Source organism: Ictidomys tridecemlineatus, chromosome 3 (genome assembly GCF_052094955.1).
Source record: "Ictidomys tridecemlineatus isolate mIctTri1 chromosome 3, mIctTri1.hap1, whole genome shotgun sequence".
Taxonomy (NCBI): Eukaryota; Metazoa; Chordata; class Mammalia; order Rodentia; family Sciuridae; genus Ictidomys; species Ictidomys tridecemlineatus.
Genome location: NC_135479.1, coordinates 15924436 through 15942039, shown reverse-complemented (window position 1 = coordinate 15942039; position 17604 = coordinate 15924436). Strand labels below are relative to the sequence as shown.

The 17604-nt window shown below is 36.1% G+C and overlaps 1 protein-coding gene across 1 annotated transcript in view; it reads left to right on the top strand.

Annotated features, from left to right (window-relative positions):
- Tlk2 (tousled like kinase 2) overlaps nucleotides 1-17604 on the top strand; it is a 116547-nt gene that overhangs the window by 39430 nt on the left and 59513 nt on the right. Inside the window, 4 exon segments of the mRNA XM_078041915.1 lie at nucleotides 2815-2886; nucleotides 4790-4859; nucleotides 5804-5847; nucleotides 16990-17157. Coding sequence (XP_077898041.1) covers nucleotides 2815-2886; nucleotides 4790-4859; nucleotides 5804-5847; nucleotides 16990-17157 — 354 coding nt within the window.

Below are 17604 nucleotides of genomic sequence, written 5' to 3'. Positions count from 1 at the left end.
TCACTGCATTGCTTAGTACCTCACCTTTGATGAGGCTGGCTTTGAACTCTTGATCCTTTTTTCTCAGCCAGGCATTTGCAACTGCTCCTGATTATTATTTTTCAATAAATTTTTGAAGAGTTCCTTTCTTACCCCTCTTTGACAGTTTTACGTATTTTTCTGATGCTCAGTTTATTTTTCTCCATTCTAGCCCCCCCCATCTTTGTATTTGGTCCTGGGGGGGAGTTGAAATAATAATAATAAGCACATGACCTAATGTCCTACCATAAAGCTACACCACTGGCCCTTCAAATGGTTCAATTCTACTATTGAGCCTCTCGTGGTTTTTCCCCCCTTCCATTAATTTCAGGTATTTTTCTTTAAACTCGGGAATTCCCACTCAGTTATTTTTTTTATAACATCTGTTCACTCGTACCTTCCTTTATTTTTTTGTTTTGTGGTGCTGGGGATTGACCCAGGGCCTTGTGCATAGAGGGCAAGCACTCTACCAACTGAGCTATATCCCCAGCCCGTTCTTTATTTCTTTAATGATGGTTTCCTTTGTTTCTTTTGCCTGATTTTTTTTTTTTTTTGGTGGGGTGTGTATGGATCATTTTTTTGTTGCTTTATGATTTCTTTTGTTGTTGGAAACTTTGATTTAGATAATGTATTGTAGCAACTCTTCTCTCTCTCTCTTTTTTTTTTTTGGTAGCAACTCTTGGTACAGATTACTTTCCTACCTCCTGAGTTGTTACTGTTGTTTTGCTGGGGGAGTCGGGAGTGACTAGAGGGTTATTTAGTAGACTAGAGGGTCTGCTAATACTTCTCCATCCTTATCCCCTAGTATTAAGCCTCTGATGTTCCTCAGGGAGGCATGCCTTTCTGTACGCCCATAGTCATCATCATCCTGCAATGACCAAAGTACTGGTAGGGTTCTCTTCTTTACTTGTCCAGACAGTACCCTCCTTATTAACATTATTGATTAGTTGTTCCATTGTTTTCAACAATGTCCTGGCCATTATTTCCCCCATAATTGAATGCAATCAAAGTATAACTGTGAATTTCAGAGGTCTTCTTAGTTGTTTTCTCTGTCCCCAGCAGAACTCCTCCCAGCTGTCTTATGCCCTGGTTCTTTGTAGCAAACTATTCAGCCTACAATCTAGATTTTTATTACATCCATGAATCTTCTTGTAGTTGTCTTTTATCACAATCTCTGCTGTTCCTTTTGTGTGTGTGTGTGTGTGTGTGTGTGTGTGTGTGTGTGTGGTGCTGGGGCTTGAACCAAGGACCTTAAAATAAACATGTAATGTCCTATCACTGAGCTGCTACATACACACCTTCAGTCCTTCTTCCACTATTTTTTTCCTTTTTTTTTTTTGGTATGAGGTCTTGCTTTGTTGCCCAAGCTGGCTTTGTACTTGGGTTTCTTCTTGTAGCTGAGATAACAGGGTGTGCGCCATCACATCTGGCTTTACACTGTTCTTGAGGATACCCTTAGAAATTAAACTTGTCCGTGCTTTATTGCAAATGAAATCAAGTCCTTTGTATACTGTGTGTTCCTGCTTCATCCCTTAGGGTCAATTTATCTGAGCCAAGCTTCTGGATGTATGGATGGGGATAATCATAAGCTTTTCTGTGACTGATATCTCAGCCCTAGGAGCTGAGTACAAGGGGTGGGGTGCCAGGATGGTATTAGAGGCCTGAGGTCCTTTCGATTTCCTTTTGTTATGGAACCACTGTCTCCTGAGCTGAGTGAAAGGGCTCTTGGTTACCCAATATTCTCTGCAGTATCTATAGTAGAGCCTCTGCCCTTCAAGTAGGGGTTGAGCCTCTGCCTTTGATGGTACTTGTTTGGAACAGTATCAGCAAGAGGGGTCTCAGATTGATTGACCCTGAAGTCTTTAGGCTGTGTTTTTGGCTGCAATAGTCTGGAGCCAAATTGAGATTTAGGCAGTAGAGTTGATTCAGATACCACAGACTATTATTTTTCTGAATGATTTTTCACAGCACTATTAAAATATTTTCCTTTCTTCTTCCTCCTTCTTTTTGTCCTCCCTTCTTTCTTCCTTCTTTTTTCTTCCCTCCTTCCCTCTCTCCTTCATTTTTTTGTGGTACTGGGGATCAAACCCAGGAGTGATATACCACTGAACTACATCCCCAACCCTTTTATTTTACTTTGAGAAAGAGTCTTCCTGAAATTGCTGAGATTGACCTCAAACTCAGGATCGTCCTGCCTCAGCCTTTATAGTAGCTGGGATTATTGATGTGTGCCACAACACTTGTTGAATGCTTATCTTTTTATAATTTTCATGAGTTTCACTGAGGAGCAGGCCAGTGGAACTCATGCTGTTTTATGCAAGTTGGACTCCTATAACTTTGGTTTTTTAGTTTGCATTCATGCCTCGGTAAGGTATGTCTTAGAAAAACTTCATTTGTTATGGTCTCTGACCACCCCTCAAAGAATTCTTAACATAATATTTAATGTTGCAACTTTCAGATAATATTTTGTGAGACAAGAGGCTGGGGGAATTTATTTCCCATGCTTATTTTTCTTAATGAATGACTTCAGAACATGTGCAGATGTTCTAGAAGGGAAAATCTCTTTATGAGTACAGAGTTTGTAAAGCAAATGAAAATAGTAGAACTGAGGAATTTAACATGGAAGGCTCAGTATTAATAGCTGAGTTCTTTTCAAATTTTTCTGGAGGTGTTACAGTCAACTCTTGGCTTTTGTCACTTGTCTTGGACATCAAAATCAGTAGGCTTCTTCCTTAGTTTTGCTATCATCTTAAACTAAAATTTCTTTTGATTCTTTTAAACATTTTTTCTTTCCAGGGGCCACTCAATAGTGAGTCTTCCAACCAGAGCTTGTGCAGCGTGGGGTCCTTGAGTGATAAAGAAGTAGAGGTAAGAATCTGTATTCAGTGCAAGACTTTTTGTATTCTTACATTTTTAGTCTGGGTTAAAAGATAGCACTATGTAACTCCAGGGGCTCTGTGGTAGTGTGTGTGAATGGCTACCCTTTGGGTTGTATGCTGTTTACAACTATGATGTTACCATGAAGGAGGTTTTTTTTTTGGTTTTGTTTTAATACCTTTATATTTATTTTTTATGTGATGCTGAGGCTCCAATCCAGTGCCTCACACATGCTAGGCAAGCGCTCTACCATTGAGCCCCAACCCTACCCTGATGAGTTTTTATTACTATAATCAAGTACGTGCCTTGTTTTGTTTTTTGTTTTGTTATGATTACCATCAATAAAGGGCAGAAATTTGCAGTTGTGGCTTATGTAGCCTAACCTGGATATTATTAACACTTGCCAGCAATTCAACAGAGTAAGTTGGTCACCGGCTGACTTTAGTAATAGAATTTTCTAATTATCCTTGCAGTACTGCGGATAGAACCCAGGGGTGCTCTACCACTGAGTTCCATCCCTAGCCTATTTTATTTTATTTTATTGTACCAGGTTTTGAACCAAGGGGCACCTGATCATTGAGCCATGTCCCTAGGCCTTTTTACTTTTTATTTTGAGTCAGGGTCTGTCTCACTAAATTGCTTAGGGCCTTGCTAAATGGCTGAGGCTGGCTTTGAACTTACAGTACTCCTACCTCAACTTCCGCAGTCCCTGGGACTACAGGCTTTTGCCACTAGGCCCAGCTATTTTTTCTTCCTTCCTTCCTTCCTTCCTTCCTTCCTTCCTTCCTTCCTTCCTTCCTTCCTTCCTTCCTTCCTTCCTTCCTTCCTTCCCTCCCTCCCTCCCTCCCTCCCTCCCTCCCTCCCCACCTCCCCACCTCCCCACCAGGCCCAGCTATTTTTTTTCTTTCTCTTTCTTTCTTTCTTTCTTTCTTTCTTTCTTTCTTTCTTTCTTTCTTTCTTTCTTTCTTTCTTTCTTTCTTTCTTTCTTCTCTCTCTCTCTCTCTCTCTCTCTCTCTCTCTCTCCCTCCCTCCCTCCCTCCCTCCCTCCCTCCCTCCCTCCCTCCCTCCCCTCCCCTCCCCTTCCTTCCTTTCCTTCCTTCCTTTCCTTCCTTTCCTTCCTTTTTTTCTTTCCTTTCTTTCTTTCTTTCTTTCTTTCTTTCTTTCTTTCTTTCTTTCTTTCTTTCTTTCATTCTTTCATTCATTCATTCATTCATTCTTTTGAGGCAGGATCTCATGAAGTTGCCAAGGTTGGCCTTGAACTTGTGATCTTCTTGCCTTAGCCCCAGAAGTTGCTGGCTTTGTATGTATGGGCTACCACATCAGGCTAGTGATTGAATTTGAAGGGGTTTTAAAGTTAGCGCATAACCTAGTCTCATGGATATAAGTGTAAGTTAAAGCCAGCAAGGACCTACTTTGTACCATGATAAAACTTTCAATAAATTGTAGTCAGTTTATCGATTATGCAGATCTTTTTTTTTTTTTTTTTAGAGATAATTTTTTAATACTTATTTTTTAGTTTTCGGTGGACACAACATCTTTGTTTGTATGTGGTGCTGAGGATTGAACCCGGGCTGCACGCATGCCAGGCGAGCTTGAGCCACATCCCCAGCCCCTATGCAGATCTTTTAACAGAATACCTTATTTAAGCTTTTTAGCTACTCTTATCTACAGGTGAATAAATTAAAGATCTGACATTGTAAGCATTTTGCCAAAAGTTGCTTAGAGGATTTGGATCTATACCCTGTACTTTTTCTTTTCCTCTGTTCTAAGGATAGGATGCTGTTTGAGAATTGTCTGTGACAGTTTTATTTCTATTATATGTGTGATATTCTTATTTTTTCTAATGTGAAAAATTTACCAAAATGCTAATTTTGACTTATATGGTATTTAACAGACTCCTGAAAAAAAGCAGAATGACCAGCGAAATCGGAAAAGAAAAGCTGAACCGTATGAAACTAGCCAAGGTAGTAATACTTTCACACCAATGAAAATTCTGAATTCTTATGTACTTAAGAATTTTACAGTAAATAATTAGTTTATATCCAAGGATTCCAATCAAAGAAGGTTTGTGTATCTTAAGGGAATATCAGGCTGTTTATTATATACTTGTCATTTGATATACACCTGACAAAACCTTCAGTTCTTTGGGGATTCTTGTTTGCCCTGTTGTACTTTAATGATCTTCTCACTGCAGGATATTCTTCAGATTTAACATGCATTGTGTGGAGAGGAGGTGACATTATAGTTTTAACTATTTCTTACATTAAATCAATGATTTGTTAATAGTGGTAGCCATAAGTGATTTCATTTTATTGCTATTCTTCCATGCCAATTACTTAGTTTAGTTGCACATTGGAGACTGGAATAAATTTATAAACGTGATAGTTTAGTGCCGTATATTTTATATAATTAAAGAAAGAGTAGATGGTTTGGCTATTTCCCCCTCTCTTTTAAGGAGTGACAATCTCTTCTTGCATTATTCTTAGCTTTATAAATATAGATAATTCATCCAACATAACAATATTATGTAGTTCTGTGTGAAATAGAATCAACTCTGTAGTTGTGATAAGTTTGTTTGAACCTCTGTTTTCTTAAATTGAGATGTGGATTAAAGATGAAGTTTGGTTTTATTTCCCAATTATGGCACATTTTGTTAGTATTTATAAAAGAAAGATTATTGTATCTTAATGGAAAACAAGCTGTGAAAAATTCTTTCCTGTACTCCTAGTTCAGTTACTTATTGTATGGAGTAAACAGTCTGTTCTTAGAGTACAGGTATTTTGGTTCATTTGATAAAATAAAGTTGATGGTAGCAGTGTTTTCGGTTACTGAATATATTATGCATTTTGGTGAATGATGGTTTACTTGTGCATTGGAAAAACTGTACTTACTTTGGTTTCATTTTCAGGGAAAGGCACTCCTAGGGGACATAAAATTAGTGATTACTTTGAGGTAAGTTTACTTTTTTGGGAAAAAAAATCTGCAGTGATTTTACGAAAACCAAAGTCCTTGTGTTCATTTACAGTATTAGAAAGCAATTATTTTGCTTTTGCTATGATTTCCCCACCATCTTTCTCCCCGTCTTCATCAACCTAATGCTGCCCCATTTCTCAATAAGAGGAAATTGATGCTGACTTTGTAAATTTAAGGTTTTTTTAAAATTATTATTATGTGTCTTATCTGTGATGATATAAGAATTCACATATAAGGTGATTTTTTTTTTTTTTTTTCCTTCTGACCAGACTAGGTTTTGTGTCTTTCAAAGATTAAGGTGGAATGACTTGGACTCTTCTTTTGTCCTCTTCCCTTAGTCCAGTGGAACATGGCCCATCCTTAGTGACCCATCCTTAGTGGTATTAAAGAAGACTAACACCCACTGCACCACTGTTTTTCTGCTTTGTGTATTTTGAGATAAGAAGGGAATACATTCTTCTCTCATGTCTTTTCAAAACCACATACACTTTCAGCTTTCTAGCCATTTCTGTAGGAACTCTTTCTTAAAAAATCTAGTTGAAAAGATAGTGGAGTTTGGCTTATGTGGCATTTTTCTCTCTAGAATAAGATGTATTGACTTAAGGGGGCCATGTATAATTAACACCTGTTTGTGTTTTAATCTTTTACTCTCCTATCTGAAGCATAGTACTGTTTTGAATTATTCATATCCATTTTTCCCTGTTGGCCAGTTTGCTGGGGGAAGCGGGCCAGGAACCAGCCCTGGCAGAAGTGTTCCACCAGTTGCACGATCCTCACCGCAACATTCCTTATCCAATCCCTTACCGGTAAGCATTCACCTGGAGAAATTTGACACCTGTTATAGGAGACCAGAAACCCAGGAACACTCAGCATCTTTTTTTTTTTTTTCCATTAATTACCCATGGGGAATTAGGCATCAGGGAGAGAACTCATGCTATTGCCTATGAATCAGACTTAGATTCATGTCAGTACCAGTAAATTAACTTTGTTCAAGAGCTGGTCCTATTCTCTCAGTATAATAAATTGCCTCTAAACCTGTATAGCTCATTTATCTGTCAAGGAAGTGATTCCAGTCCAAACATGAGCTTTTTATCCTTGCTACACTTACATGTTCTAATTTTTTCTTTTTTTTTCTTTTAAAGTTTGGTTCAGGTCCTGGTATTTGAATTACCTCTAGGGCTCACTCAGTGATAGAAAAGCTAATTCCATACAGATTTGAGATAGGTTTTTGCCCAGACTTTAAGTGAGATCCCAAGGTCTTAAAAACATTGTACATCATTAAGTGATTTTTAATTTTGGGCAGTTAATGCCCCTTAGGGAATATTTGTCAACATCTGGTGTCATTTTGATTGTCACAACTTAAGGGATGAGAGGATAAGTGCCATAGCATCTACTGGGCAGAGGCTGGTAAACATCCTGTGAAGTTAGGACAGCTGCTATTACTATGGATACAAATGTCAGTAGTGCCGAGGTTGATATTCCTGAACTAGCCAGAGTAGGATTCTGTGTTAATTTGCTCCAGTGTCTTTGAATAATTTGTTGATGCTAATCAAGACCTCTGTACTCAAGAGCACTCTGTCCATAATGCTGTAGGTGTTGCCTTAGGTGGGATCTTTGGGATTGGGGTTGCTGAAATTGTAAGTTTGCATCCTAGATCTGCTTGTTTAGGAAGGTTGTTTTTCTTTACCTTAATAGAGTTGGATAAACTGCTCCTAAGTGATTTAGATTTTTGTATTTTTAAAGCATTTAAAAATGCACTTCCTTCCCTTCTACTAGCTCATTAAAACATGGCATCAGGATGATTGTAATTGTTAACATACTTATGAAAACATAAGTTAAAATGACAACTTAGGATTTTTTTGTTAGGATTTTTTTTCATCCTTACCATATTTTTTAAATATTAGAAATGTTTGATATGTAGAGCTGTTTGGATAGGTTCTTAGATAACTGTTGAGGAGGCTGGTGTCTCTTTTTCCTTAGGTTTTAAACCAATTAAAGTTTAAAAATATTAAATGAGATTGCAGATTATATTTTGGAAATATGTTTTGTTACATTTCTGAATGTTGTCCATTACTTTTTTCTTCCTGAAATTCTTTTTTGATTTTTATATTGTGACCATCCATCATATGCCACTTAAGTTTGTACCTAAAGACAAAAGAGATGTATTTAATGATCTGTAGGCATTTTCTGCTAGCTTTATGAATAATACTGGACTTCATCATATGCAAATCTAAGCATATATAAGGTATTGAAATAGGAACCAAACCTTAATTTCCTTTCTCCATTGCACTGAGAAGCTCTTTATCATCCCACTTGTATTCTGTCCCTCATTATTATTATAGTCAATGATGTGTGTATACTACTTAATTCCTTTACTCTTTCTCCATCATATTTGCCTGGAAAAAAACCAGCCATAATTAAATCTAATTCTCTAACTTTGCCTTGCCTGCCTTTAATTAAGCAGGTCACTGTGGCTGAAGAAAAACAACACTCACTCAAGTTGATTGATCTCACTTTATGTTCATGACCCACTAACCTCAGGTGTCCCTCTAGTTGCATGCTAGTCCTGCTGTATTTCTAGTTAGTTCCCTTTCCTATGAAAATTGTGTCCTGCAAACCTCCAAACTTTAAACTGATGGTCTTGCTTTTTTATTTTACTGAGAAAATAGAAACAATCAGGAAAAGAACTTTCATGTGCTCCTACTTCACATTGACATACTATTTGCATCAACACTGGGCAGAGGCCAGGGATGTTAGTAAACATTCTACTAAGACAACCTCCCTACAGCAAGAATTACCTGATCCAAAATGTCAATAGTGCCAAAGTTGATAATACCTGAGCTAGATATTGTAGTAAGGTATCTCTTGCACCAGTATTTATATGTGACTTTAGGGATGAATGAACTTGCGCATCCTTCATATGGATTCTGATAATTATGTATCCAGCTCCCCATTTGACATTTACAAGTATGTATCTAACACACAACTTGAACTTCTACATGTCTAAAATGGAACCCTTCATACCAAAACAACAAACTGCTCTTCCTATAATCTAACCTCCTGGTAAATGACAGTGTTTTTCATCCAGTTATTCAGATTATAACTCGTTCCCCAAATATAATCCACCAGAAAACCCTGTTTTTCCTTTAAAACATATTAGATTCCAACCATTTTTTGATCTTTTGGATCTCTGCCTTAGTGTCCAGCATAGTCTCCCTATTTTTTCCCCTTGTCTCACATGTGCCTGAGTGATTGTTAAGAAAAGTCTCAGGGGCTGGGGTTGTAGCTCAGGGGTGCAGAGCGCTTGCCTAGAGTGTGTAAGGCCCTGGGTTTGATTCTTAGCACCACATCTAAATAAATAAAAATAAAGGTCCATTTACAACTAAAATAAATTAAAAAAAAAAAAAGAATTTAAGGATCACTCTGCCATTCCTCTGTTTAGAACTGTTCATTTGCTTCCGACACTGTGCTTAACAGCCTCTATATGATCATCCTCCTGCCACCCATGCAGTGACAACCATACTGGCCTCCTCCAACACTGTGAAGTACTTTTTTGCTTCATGACCTTTGTCTTGTTATTCACTCATTCAAAACATTCTTTTCCCTATACCAACAATCACTTCAACATTTTGTTGCTCAAAAACGACATTAGAGAGGAGGGGTGGTACACTCCTTTAGCCCTAGCAACTTGGGAGGTTAAAGCAGGACGATCACCAAGTTCAGATCCAGCCTCAGAAACTTAGCAAGGCCTGCCTCAATTTTTTTTTAAAAAAGGGAAAACAAAATAAATTAAAAAAAAAGACCTTAGCAGAATGGTCTTCGCTGTCCAGCTTCTCCAAAATTGCATTTCTTTAATTTTGTCACTCTGTTTCTAGTCCTTGAATCTTGTTTTTTAGTTTAATTCTTAATTTCTTACCCCCTACACCCAAATGCATACACACACATAAATTTTGATATATACCTAACATTTTTAAGTGATTCATGTTTATACTTAACAGAAGAGTACACATACCCAGTGTTAAGTCTGTAGTTCAGTGAGTTTTCACAAACTGTACCAGCATAAAAAACAAAACTATTACCAACTCTGCAGAAGTCTTCTATGTTCCCTTCCATTTTTTAACCCCCTCTCTGTCACCAGACATCACTGCTGTCTAGCATAACATTTTCCCCCCCTGTTTTTATACTTTTTGTAAACTTTTATGTCTGGCTTCTTTTTACTTGTGTGAGATTTATTCATATTGTGTTTATTGGAGATCATTGCCATTGATTAGTGGTATTTTTTAAAATAATGTTTTACTTAATAATTTATTTCAGTTTTTAACTATAATTTGTTTCTCATGTAATCTGACTAGAATGATAATTTCATGAGAGTAGGGTCTTTTTTTTTTTTCTTTTTTGTTTTTTCTTTCCTCCTCATTTTGCTTTAGCAGTACAGAAGGGTGCTCTACCACTGAATTATATCTCCTGCTCTTTTTATTTTTTATATTGAGACAGAATCTTGCTAAATCGCCTAATCTGGCTTCAAACTTGTGATCATCTTGTCTCTGCCGCCTGAGTTGCTGGGATTACAGATACATGCCACTGCATATGGCTCTACACCTTTCATTCTTATACTTTTGACTTTTTGCTAATATGTTTTCTGGCAAATATCATACTGTTCTTTTTTTTTTTTTCTTTATACAACCTAAAATTTTTCTTTTAACTTTTATTCTATTTACAACAATTAAATATGTTGCCTTTTAGTATGTTTTCTGCTTGTCTTGCCTCTTTTACCTTCTTTTTTCTTTCATGTTTTACTTTCATTTAGATAGATTTTTTTGTTGTCATTGTGTAATCATTTCATGTTTTCTTCTTCTAGTAGCAGCTAGGTCCTCTTTGGTGTTTCTCTCAGAAATTCCAACATGCATATTAAGTATGCCAGTATTACCTTCTTCCCAAGTGTCAAATGCTGATCTTGGAGCACTAACTTATTTACCCTGCTACTGACTTAGTTGGGGACAGGGTATGTTTTTTATTTTGTTTTTTAAAAAGTCATAAGTCAAGCATGGTGGTACACACCTGTAATCCCAGTGGCTTGGGAAACTGAAGTAAGAGGATCACAAGTTCAGAGCCAGCATTAGCAACTTGGCAGACCCTGTCTCTCATAAATAAATAAATGAATGAATGAATGAATGAATGAATGAATAGAAATAAAAAATTAAAAGCCTAGAAGTATAGCTCAGTGGTAGAGTGCCTCTGGGTTCAATCCCGAGAACCACCAAAAACCAAAAATACAAATAATAAAATATCTCATAAAACATTATTGTTTCATGCTCTCCCTATTCATTTAGATTTATCTATATATTTACTTTTTGGAGGAGAGGGGATATTTTCTTATTGCATCTTATACCTTCTATTTGAAGTCACTTTCTTTTTTGCCTTTGATATATGTCTGCTAGGATTTAACTCTAGGTTTTTGTTTGTTGAAATAACTTTATTTTTCCCTGATTTTTGGAAGTTTTTTTTTTCTTTTGCTTGTGATTTGTTGGGCTTTTAGAATCTGTAGGTTGTTGTGTTTTACCATTTCCAGATATAATTAGCCATTATCTCTTCAAATATCATTTCTGCCCCATTCTTTTTTTCCTCAGCAAACTATATGTCAGACCATCTATTTTATCACCACGCCTCATGCCTCTTAACTTCATTTTTTTATATTCTTTTTGTCTCTATTTGGATACTTTTGCCTTTCAGCACCAAAATTATCTGGGTTTTCCCTCTAATTAGCTGTTAACCCCATTTGTTTCTTAATTTTTGTTGTTGCTTTTTTTTTTCCCTAATATTTTGTAGTTGCAGACAGATAGAACCCAGTACCTCACATGTGTGAGGCAAGCCCTCTGCCACTGAGCTACAGTCCTAGCCTCTTGTTGCTTTTTTTAAAAAATAACTTTATTTTGTTTATTTATTTATTTTTTTAATGTGATGCTGAGGATTGAACTCAGTGCTCACATGTGTGAGGCAAGCACTCCACCACTGAGCCACAACCCCAGCCTTTGTTGTTGCTTTTTAAGAAATATTCCCCACAAATAGCTATCTATCTATCTATCTATCTATCTATCTATCTATCTATCTATCTATCTATTTATTTTGGTGCTGAGGATTGAATTCAGTGCTCCATGCATGCTAAGCAAGTACTCTACCATTGACCTGTATTTATTTATATCTATCCCAGCAGCTCAGGAAGCTGAGATAGGAGGATTGCGAGTTCAAAGCCAACCTCAGCAAAAGCGAGGTGTTGAGCAACTCAGTGAGACCCTGTTTCTAAATAAAATACAAAATAGGGCTGAGGATGGGCTCAGTGGGCAAGTGCCCCTGAGTTCAATCCCCATTAACCATTCCCCACCCATAAAAAATTATACCTGTATTTATTTATATTTGTAGTACTGGGGATTGTAGCTAGAAGTATACTACACTGTGCTACATCCCTAGCCCTTTTAACTTTTTAAAAATTTGAGGGCTGGAGCTGTAGCTCAGTTGGTAGGACCTCAGTTGATTGAACCCACAAGGCCCTGGGTTGAATCCCCAGCACCACCAAAAAAAAAAAAAAAAAAAGACACATCTTCCTGAGTTGCCAATGCTGACCTTGAATTTGTGATCCTTCTGCTGGAGTTAAGTTGCTGGGATTACAGGCATGCACCACCATGCACTGTGTTACCCTCTTTATTTTTTCTAAATCTTGTACAGGTGGCTATTTTATAATCTCTGTCAGATAATTCTGGTATGTGAATTATTTATGAATCCATTCCTGCTTTTTCTTGCTTTCCTTAGTTATTGCTTATGACTTTGTTTCTTTTGTGTTTTGTTTTCTAGCAGTGTGCTCCTCATTGTTCTTGAAAATTTATTTGTGTGGTTTTTCAAAGTCTAGGATGAGTGTGGGTTCACAGGGAGAATTTTTATTGGCATCTTTCTAGTGCTTAGAGATTTTTACCTCTCTAATACTACTTTACTGAATTTATGGCTTGTATTTTGTTTGATTGGTTTATTTTCTTTTTTGTCTCAACCATTAAGAAATATTGATTTGTATTGTCTTAGCATTTTTCAGGGGAACTCCTGACCCCTGCACTGTCAAGGCAACTTCTTGCACACCTCCAGGGTGGCAGAAATTTTCCTCTGGTTTACCCTTTTACTGAGAGTGCAGTCCAGCTGTATTGGAGACCCACCCAGCTTGAACTGGAAATGGTTTCTTGTTGATAGACCTGTCTGCTGGACACCACAGTGCCCTAGACATGGAAATTCAATAATTGCAGGTGCCTTTAGGGCCACATCTGACTTTGGAGATTTTTTACTTGTCTGCTATTCCTAATTTTCCTTAGATTTGTTTCCCTGGCACATTCCTTATATTTTGTCAAATCTTAAGTGCTTTTAATGTCCCTTAAAAATATTTTATCCTCTCTTTATAGTTGCTTTCAAAAAGAAAATTGGTTTAGACATCTTAGCCTGCCTATATTTACAGAAAATTTTTAACATTTTTTAGACTTTAGCAGACATTCATTGAATATATGGCAGAATGATTTATTTTAGTATCATGGCTTCAGAGATATATGCATTTACCTAAGTAGTGAGCGTACACTGTGATAAATGGGTATCATAAGTATTCTGGAACCTGAATTTAGGCTGTTACTTTTGGTATAGTAGAAACATTAATCTTGAAGAAGACTTTATTTGTAGATTGAAAAGCTAAACTCCTTTGTCAGAATCACATGATTGGCTTGTTTTACTTTTATTGCCTACAGTGAAAATGTTAAATAGCTTTTCCTGATGAAGTGTAGGTAGTCTATAAAAATTTGGCAATTCTTATTTCAAAGTGGTATAATAGAAGGCACCTTCCAAAAGAATGGTTTCTAAAGAAGAGTCCAGTGAGGCAAAGTGTTTCTAGACCTTTTCTGGATGTGTACATGTATGTTTACATTATAATTTTCCTCATTTTCATTGTATTATTTTATTTAACTAATATCCTGTAAACATCTGTGTATTCTGTGAATAGTGTTGTAAAGAATGTCTTTGTACATATATGCATCTTTCTTTCTTCAGATAAATTTCTTTGATTGCAATTCCCAAGTATGTAAATTGCTAGAAGGTTATTGCAGTTTAAGATTACCAATTTCGGGCTGGGGATGTGGCTCAAGCAGTAGCGCCTGGCATGCATGCGGCCCAGGTTCGATCCTCAGCACCACATACAAACAAAGATGTTGTGTCTGCCGAAAACTAGAAAATAAATATTAAAAAAAAAAAAAGATTACCAATTTCTGCATACACTAATACTGATTTTGTCATTATAATGTCTGCCAGTGACAAAAATCCCTTATTTTAATTGCATTTCTTCACTAGTGATATTAAATACGTTTCCATATGTGGAATGGCTTTTTCTGTTTTTCTTTTAATACTTGTTTAGGTCCTTTTCCTGTTTCTCTATTGGAATATTTTTTTTCCTTAATGATGAATAGAAGCATGTTATTAAGATTGATAAGCTCAGTGGTAGATCACTTCCCTAGCATGTCAAGGTCCTGGGCTTGATCCCCAGTACGGGGTGAGGAGAGGGGGTTGTTGCTAATTCATCATTTATATCATAAATATTTTTTTGCCTATTTGTAATCTTGTCTTATAAATTTATGTTGACACTTAACATTTAGGAGTATAAAAATTTGAAGAAATCAAATTTGTCAATGTTTTGTGTTATTCATAGGTATTCCAGTATGTTTTATATTTTTCATGTCATGTTTAAAATGTCCTTTACCAGTAAAAAGGTATAAAAGTACTTTTTTTTAATGTTTTCTTCTTATGAATTTTACATATGATACAAGGTAGGAATCTACTTTACCCTTTTTTCTTAATACTTTACAAATATCCCATCATCTTTTTAATAAATACCCAATAATGTGAAATGTACTCTAGTCACAAATAACATATCCATATTATATGAATCTGTTTCTGAATTCTCTTTTCTGTGCCACTGGTCAGTCTGTCTGTTCTTACACTTAATGTAACTTTATAGTATGTTTTGATATCTAGTCTAGTGTCCCTGGTATTCTTTATCAAAAATTATGTGGCTAATTTTCACCACTTTTCCAAGTGAATCTCAAAATTAATTTGTTAAATTCCACTAGAACAAACATGAAAAGTGAACCTATATGACCACTATTCTACCATAACACTTCCTCTTTGAAAGGCCCAAAACAAAATAAATAAACCCTGTAAATATTGGTTTTTGGTGAAATTTACTATCTAGACAATTTGAATTCCAGAATATGAAATCATCATTTAATTTACATAATCTTTTATATTCATCTGTAAAGCTATGTAGTCTTCTTCACATATATTCTTCATATTTCTTCCTCCTCCTCCCCTCACTCCAGGATTGGGTATTGAACCTTATAATGCTCTACCACTGAACTACATCCCCATCCCATTTTTATTTTTCATTTTGAGACAGGGTCATGCTACATTGCCCAGGCTGGCCTCAACCTCTTGAGTTGCTGGGATTACAGGCATGTGATATTGTGTGTGCCTGGCTGTCCTTCATACTTCTTTTTTATTTTTTGTTTTAAAGAATTGCTTTTGCTCTTTTAATTTCTTTTTTCAAAGTTTTTATTTGTTCTTTTTAGCTACACTTGACAGTATAATGTATTTTTGACATATTATACCTACATGGAGTATAACTTCCCATTCTTGTGGTCCTTCATATTTCTTGTTTTAGTATTTTATAGATTTTTTTCCTGCTATTTTATTTATCTTTAAAATTTATTTACTTATTTTGTTTATTTACTTATTTGTGCTGCAAATTCAGGGCCTCATGCATGCCAGGCAAGCACTCTACCACTGAGTTGCATCCCCAGCCCTTTTTTTGTTTCTTTTCCTTTTTTTTGGTACTAGGGGCATTTAACCACTGAGTCACCTCCCCAGCCTTTCCTTTTTTTCTTTTGAGGCTAAGTTGCTTAGACCTTGCTAGCTTGCTGAGGCTAGCCTTAAAGTTGCAGTCTTCCTGCCTCATCCTCTTAGATTGCTGGGATTACAGGTGTGCACCACATCTCCCAGACCAATTTTTTTAACTATTTTGAATCTGCTTTTTCTTCCATTATATGCGCTGATTATAATTAATTATTGTTGGTATCTGGGGGAATCTACTAGGTTTTGTACACTTATTTTGTGTGTGGCCATCTTACTGAACTTGCTTGTTTATTGTAGTAGTTTTTCAGTTGATTTGCTTGGTTTTCTTTGTGAATATTTATATCATCCAAAAATGACACTTTTGACTATTCCCCATTTTTATCCCTCATCATTATCTTGGCTAAAACTTCTGTAACAATGTTGAATGTATTAATGTGTCACCCCTGCCTGGCTCCTAATTTTAGTTAAAGGGGTCTCTAGTGTAGCATCGTTAATTACATTTTCTACTGATTTTTGAAAAAGTACTCTTTCAGGTATTAAAATTGGGTACCTTGGTTTTTAAAAGTTGACCAAAAATATGCAAATCTTTTTGACATCCAAAGGGAAGATCATAATTTTCTTCCCCTAACATTGTAATGAATTACATTAGTAGATTTTCTTTTATTTAACATTCTTATATTTCTGGAATAAACCATAATTGTGATTTATTATTATTTTAGTGTATTATGGTTGTTTTGTTTGCATGTATTTTAGGTTTTTTTGCATGTAAGGGGTATAGAAAAGAGAATGCATATAAGGTATAGAAAAGAGAAGAGTGAAGTAAGTCCGGTTTATAAAGTCATGGGACGGTTGTCTTAATTCTTTATTTACCTACAGGATGGAAATAACGTATCTTGTATAGGATAGAGTATTATGAAGTTCATTTATCAGTCTCTACAAAGTAATCTTCAAGTTCAGAGTTATATAAACATAGAACCTTTTAAATGTCATTGAACAAAATTTGAGTAAGTCAGGTTTATAGACAGGTAATAATCCAGTGATAATGTTGTTATCCTTGCTATAATTGTTTTCCTGAGAAGTTTGTTTTCTTTTAATTCATTCATCTTATATTTTCTAACTATATTTTAACCTGTTGAATAATTTGGCACCATCAGATTTTCTTTCTCATCTATGTTATGTATTTTCTTTAATGTTTTCCAGCGGCGAGTAGAGCAGCCCCTCTATGGTTTAGATGGCAGTGCTGCAAAGGAGGCACCAGAGGAACAATCTGCTCTGCCAACCCTCATGTCAGTGATGCTAGCAAAACCTCGGCTTGACACAGAACAGTTAGCACAAAGGGGTGCTGGCCTCTGCTTTACTTTCGTTTCAGTGAGTACTAAGGCTCAATTTATTCAGATGCTTGTCATTGTCCTGGGGCTTCTTGATGAAGTTGGGTTAATTATTTTAGTAGAGATGGGGATATTTTTCATTCTCTATCCCTTCTAGAGTTATTATGCTTTTATTCAGTCCCTCCTGGTTCAGGCTCCTGAAAGCGGCTGCTTTGTTGAAGTCTGAGCACTGAGTGGGAAGGAATGTATAATCTTAGATTGCCAAAAAAAGCAAAGAAAATGCAGGTTAATTCTTTACAACCAGAATATTTGTATAACTAAAAATAAATTTTCTAAACTTCAGCCATCACTTATATAAACCAATTCAAGTCAGCAGAGTTCAATATGTAGGCAGGGCTCCTACAAACTTGTCTTCTCACCCCTTTGGAGTGTTCATATACTTACTTTTTCCAGGAATATTCAGCTATCTGTTAGTTCAACTTACTTA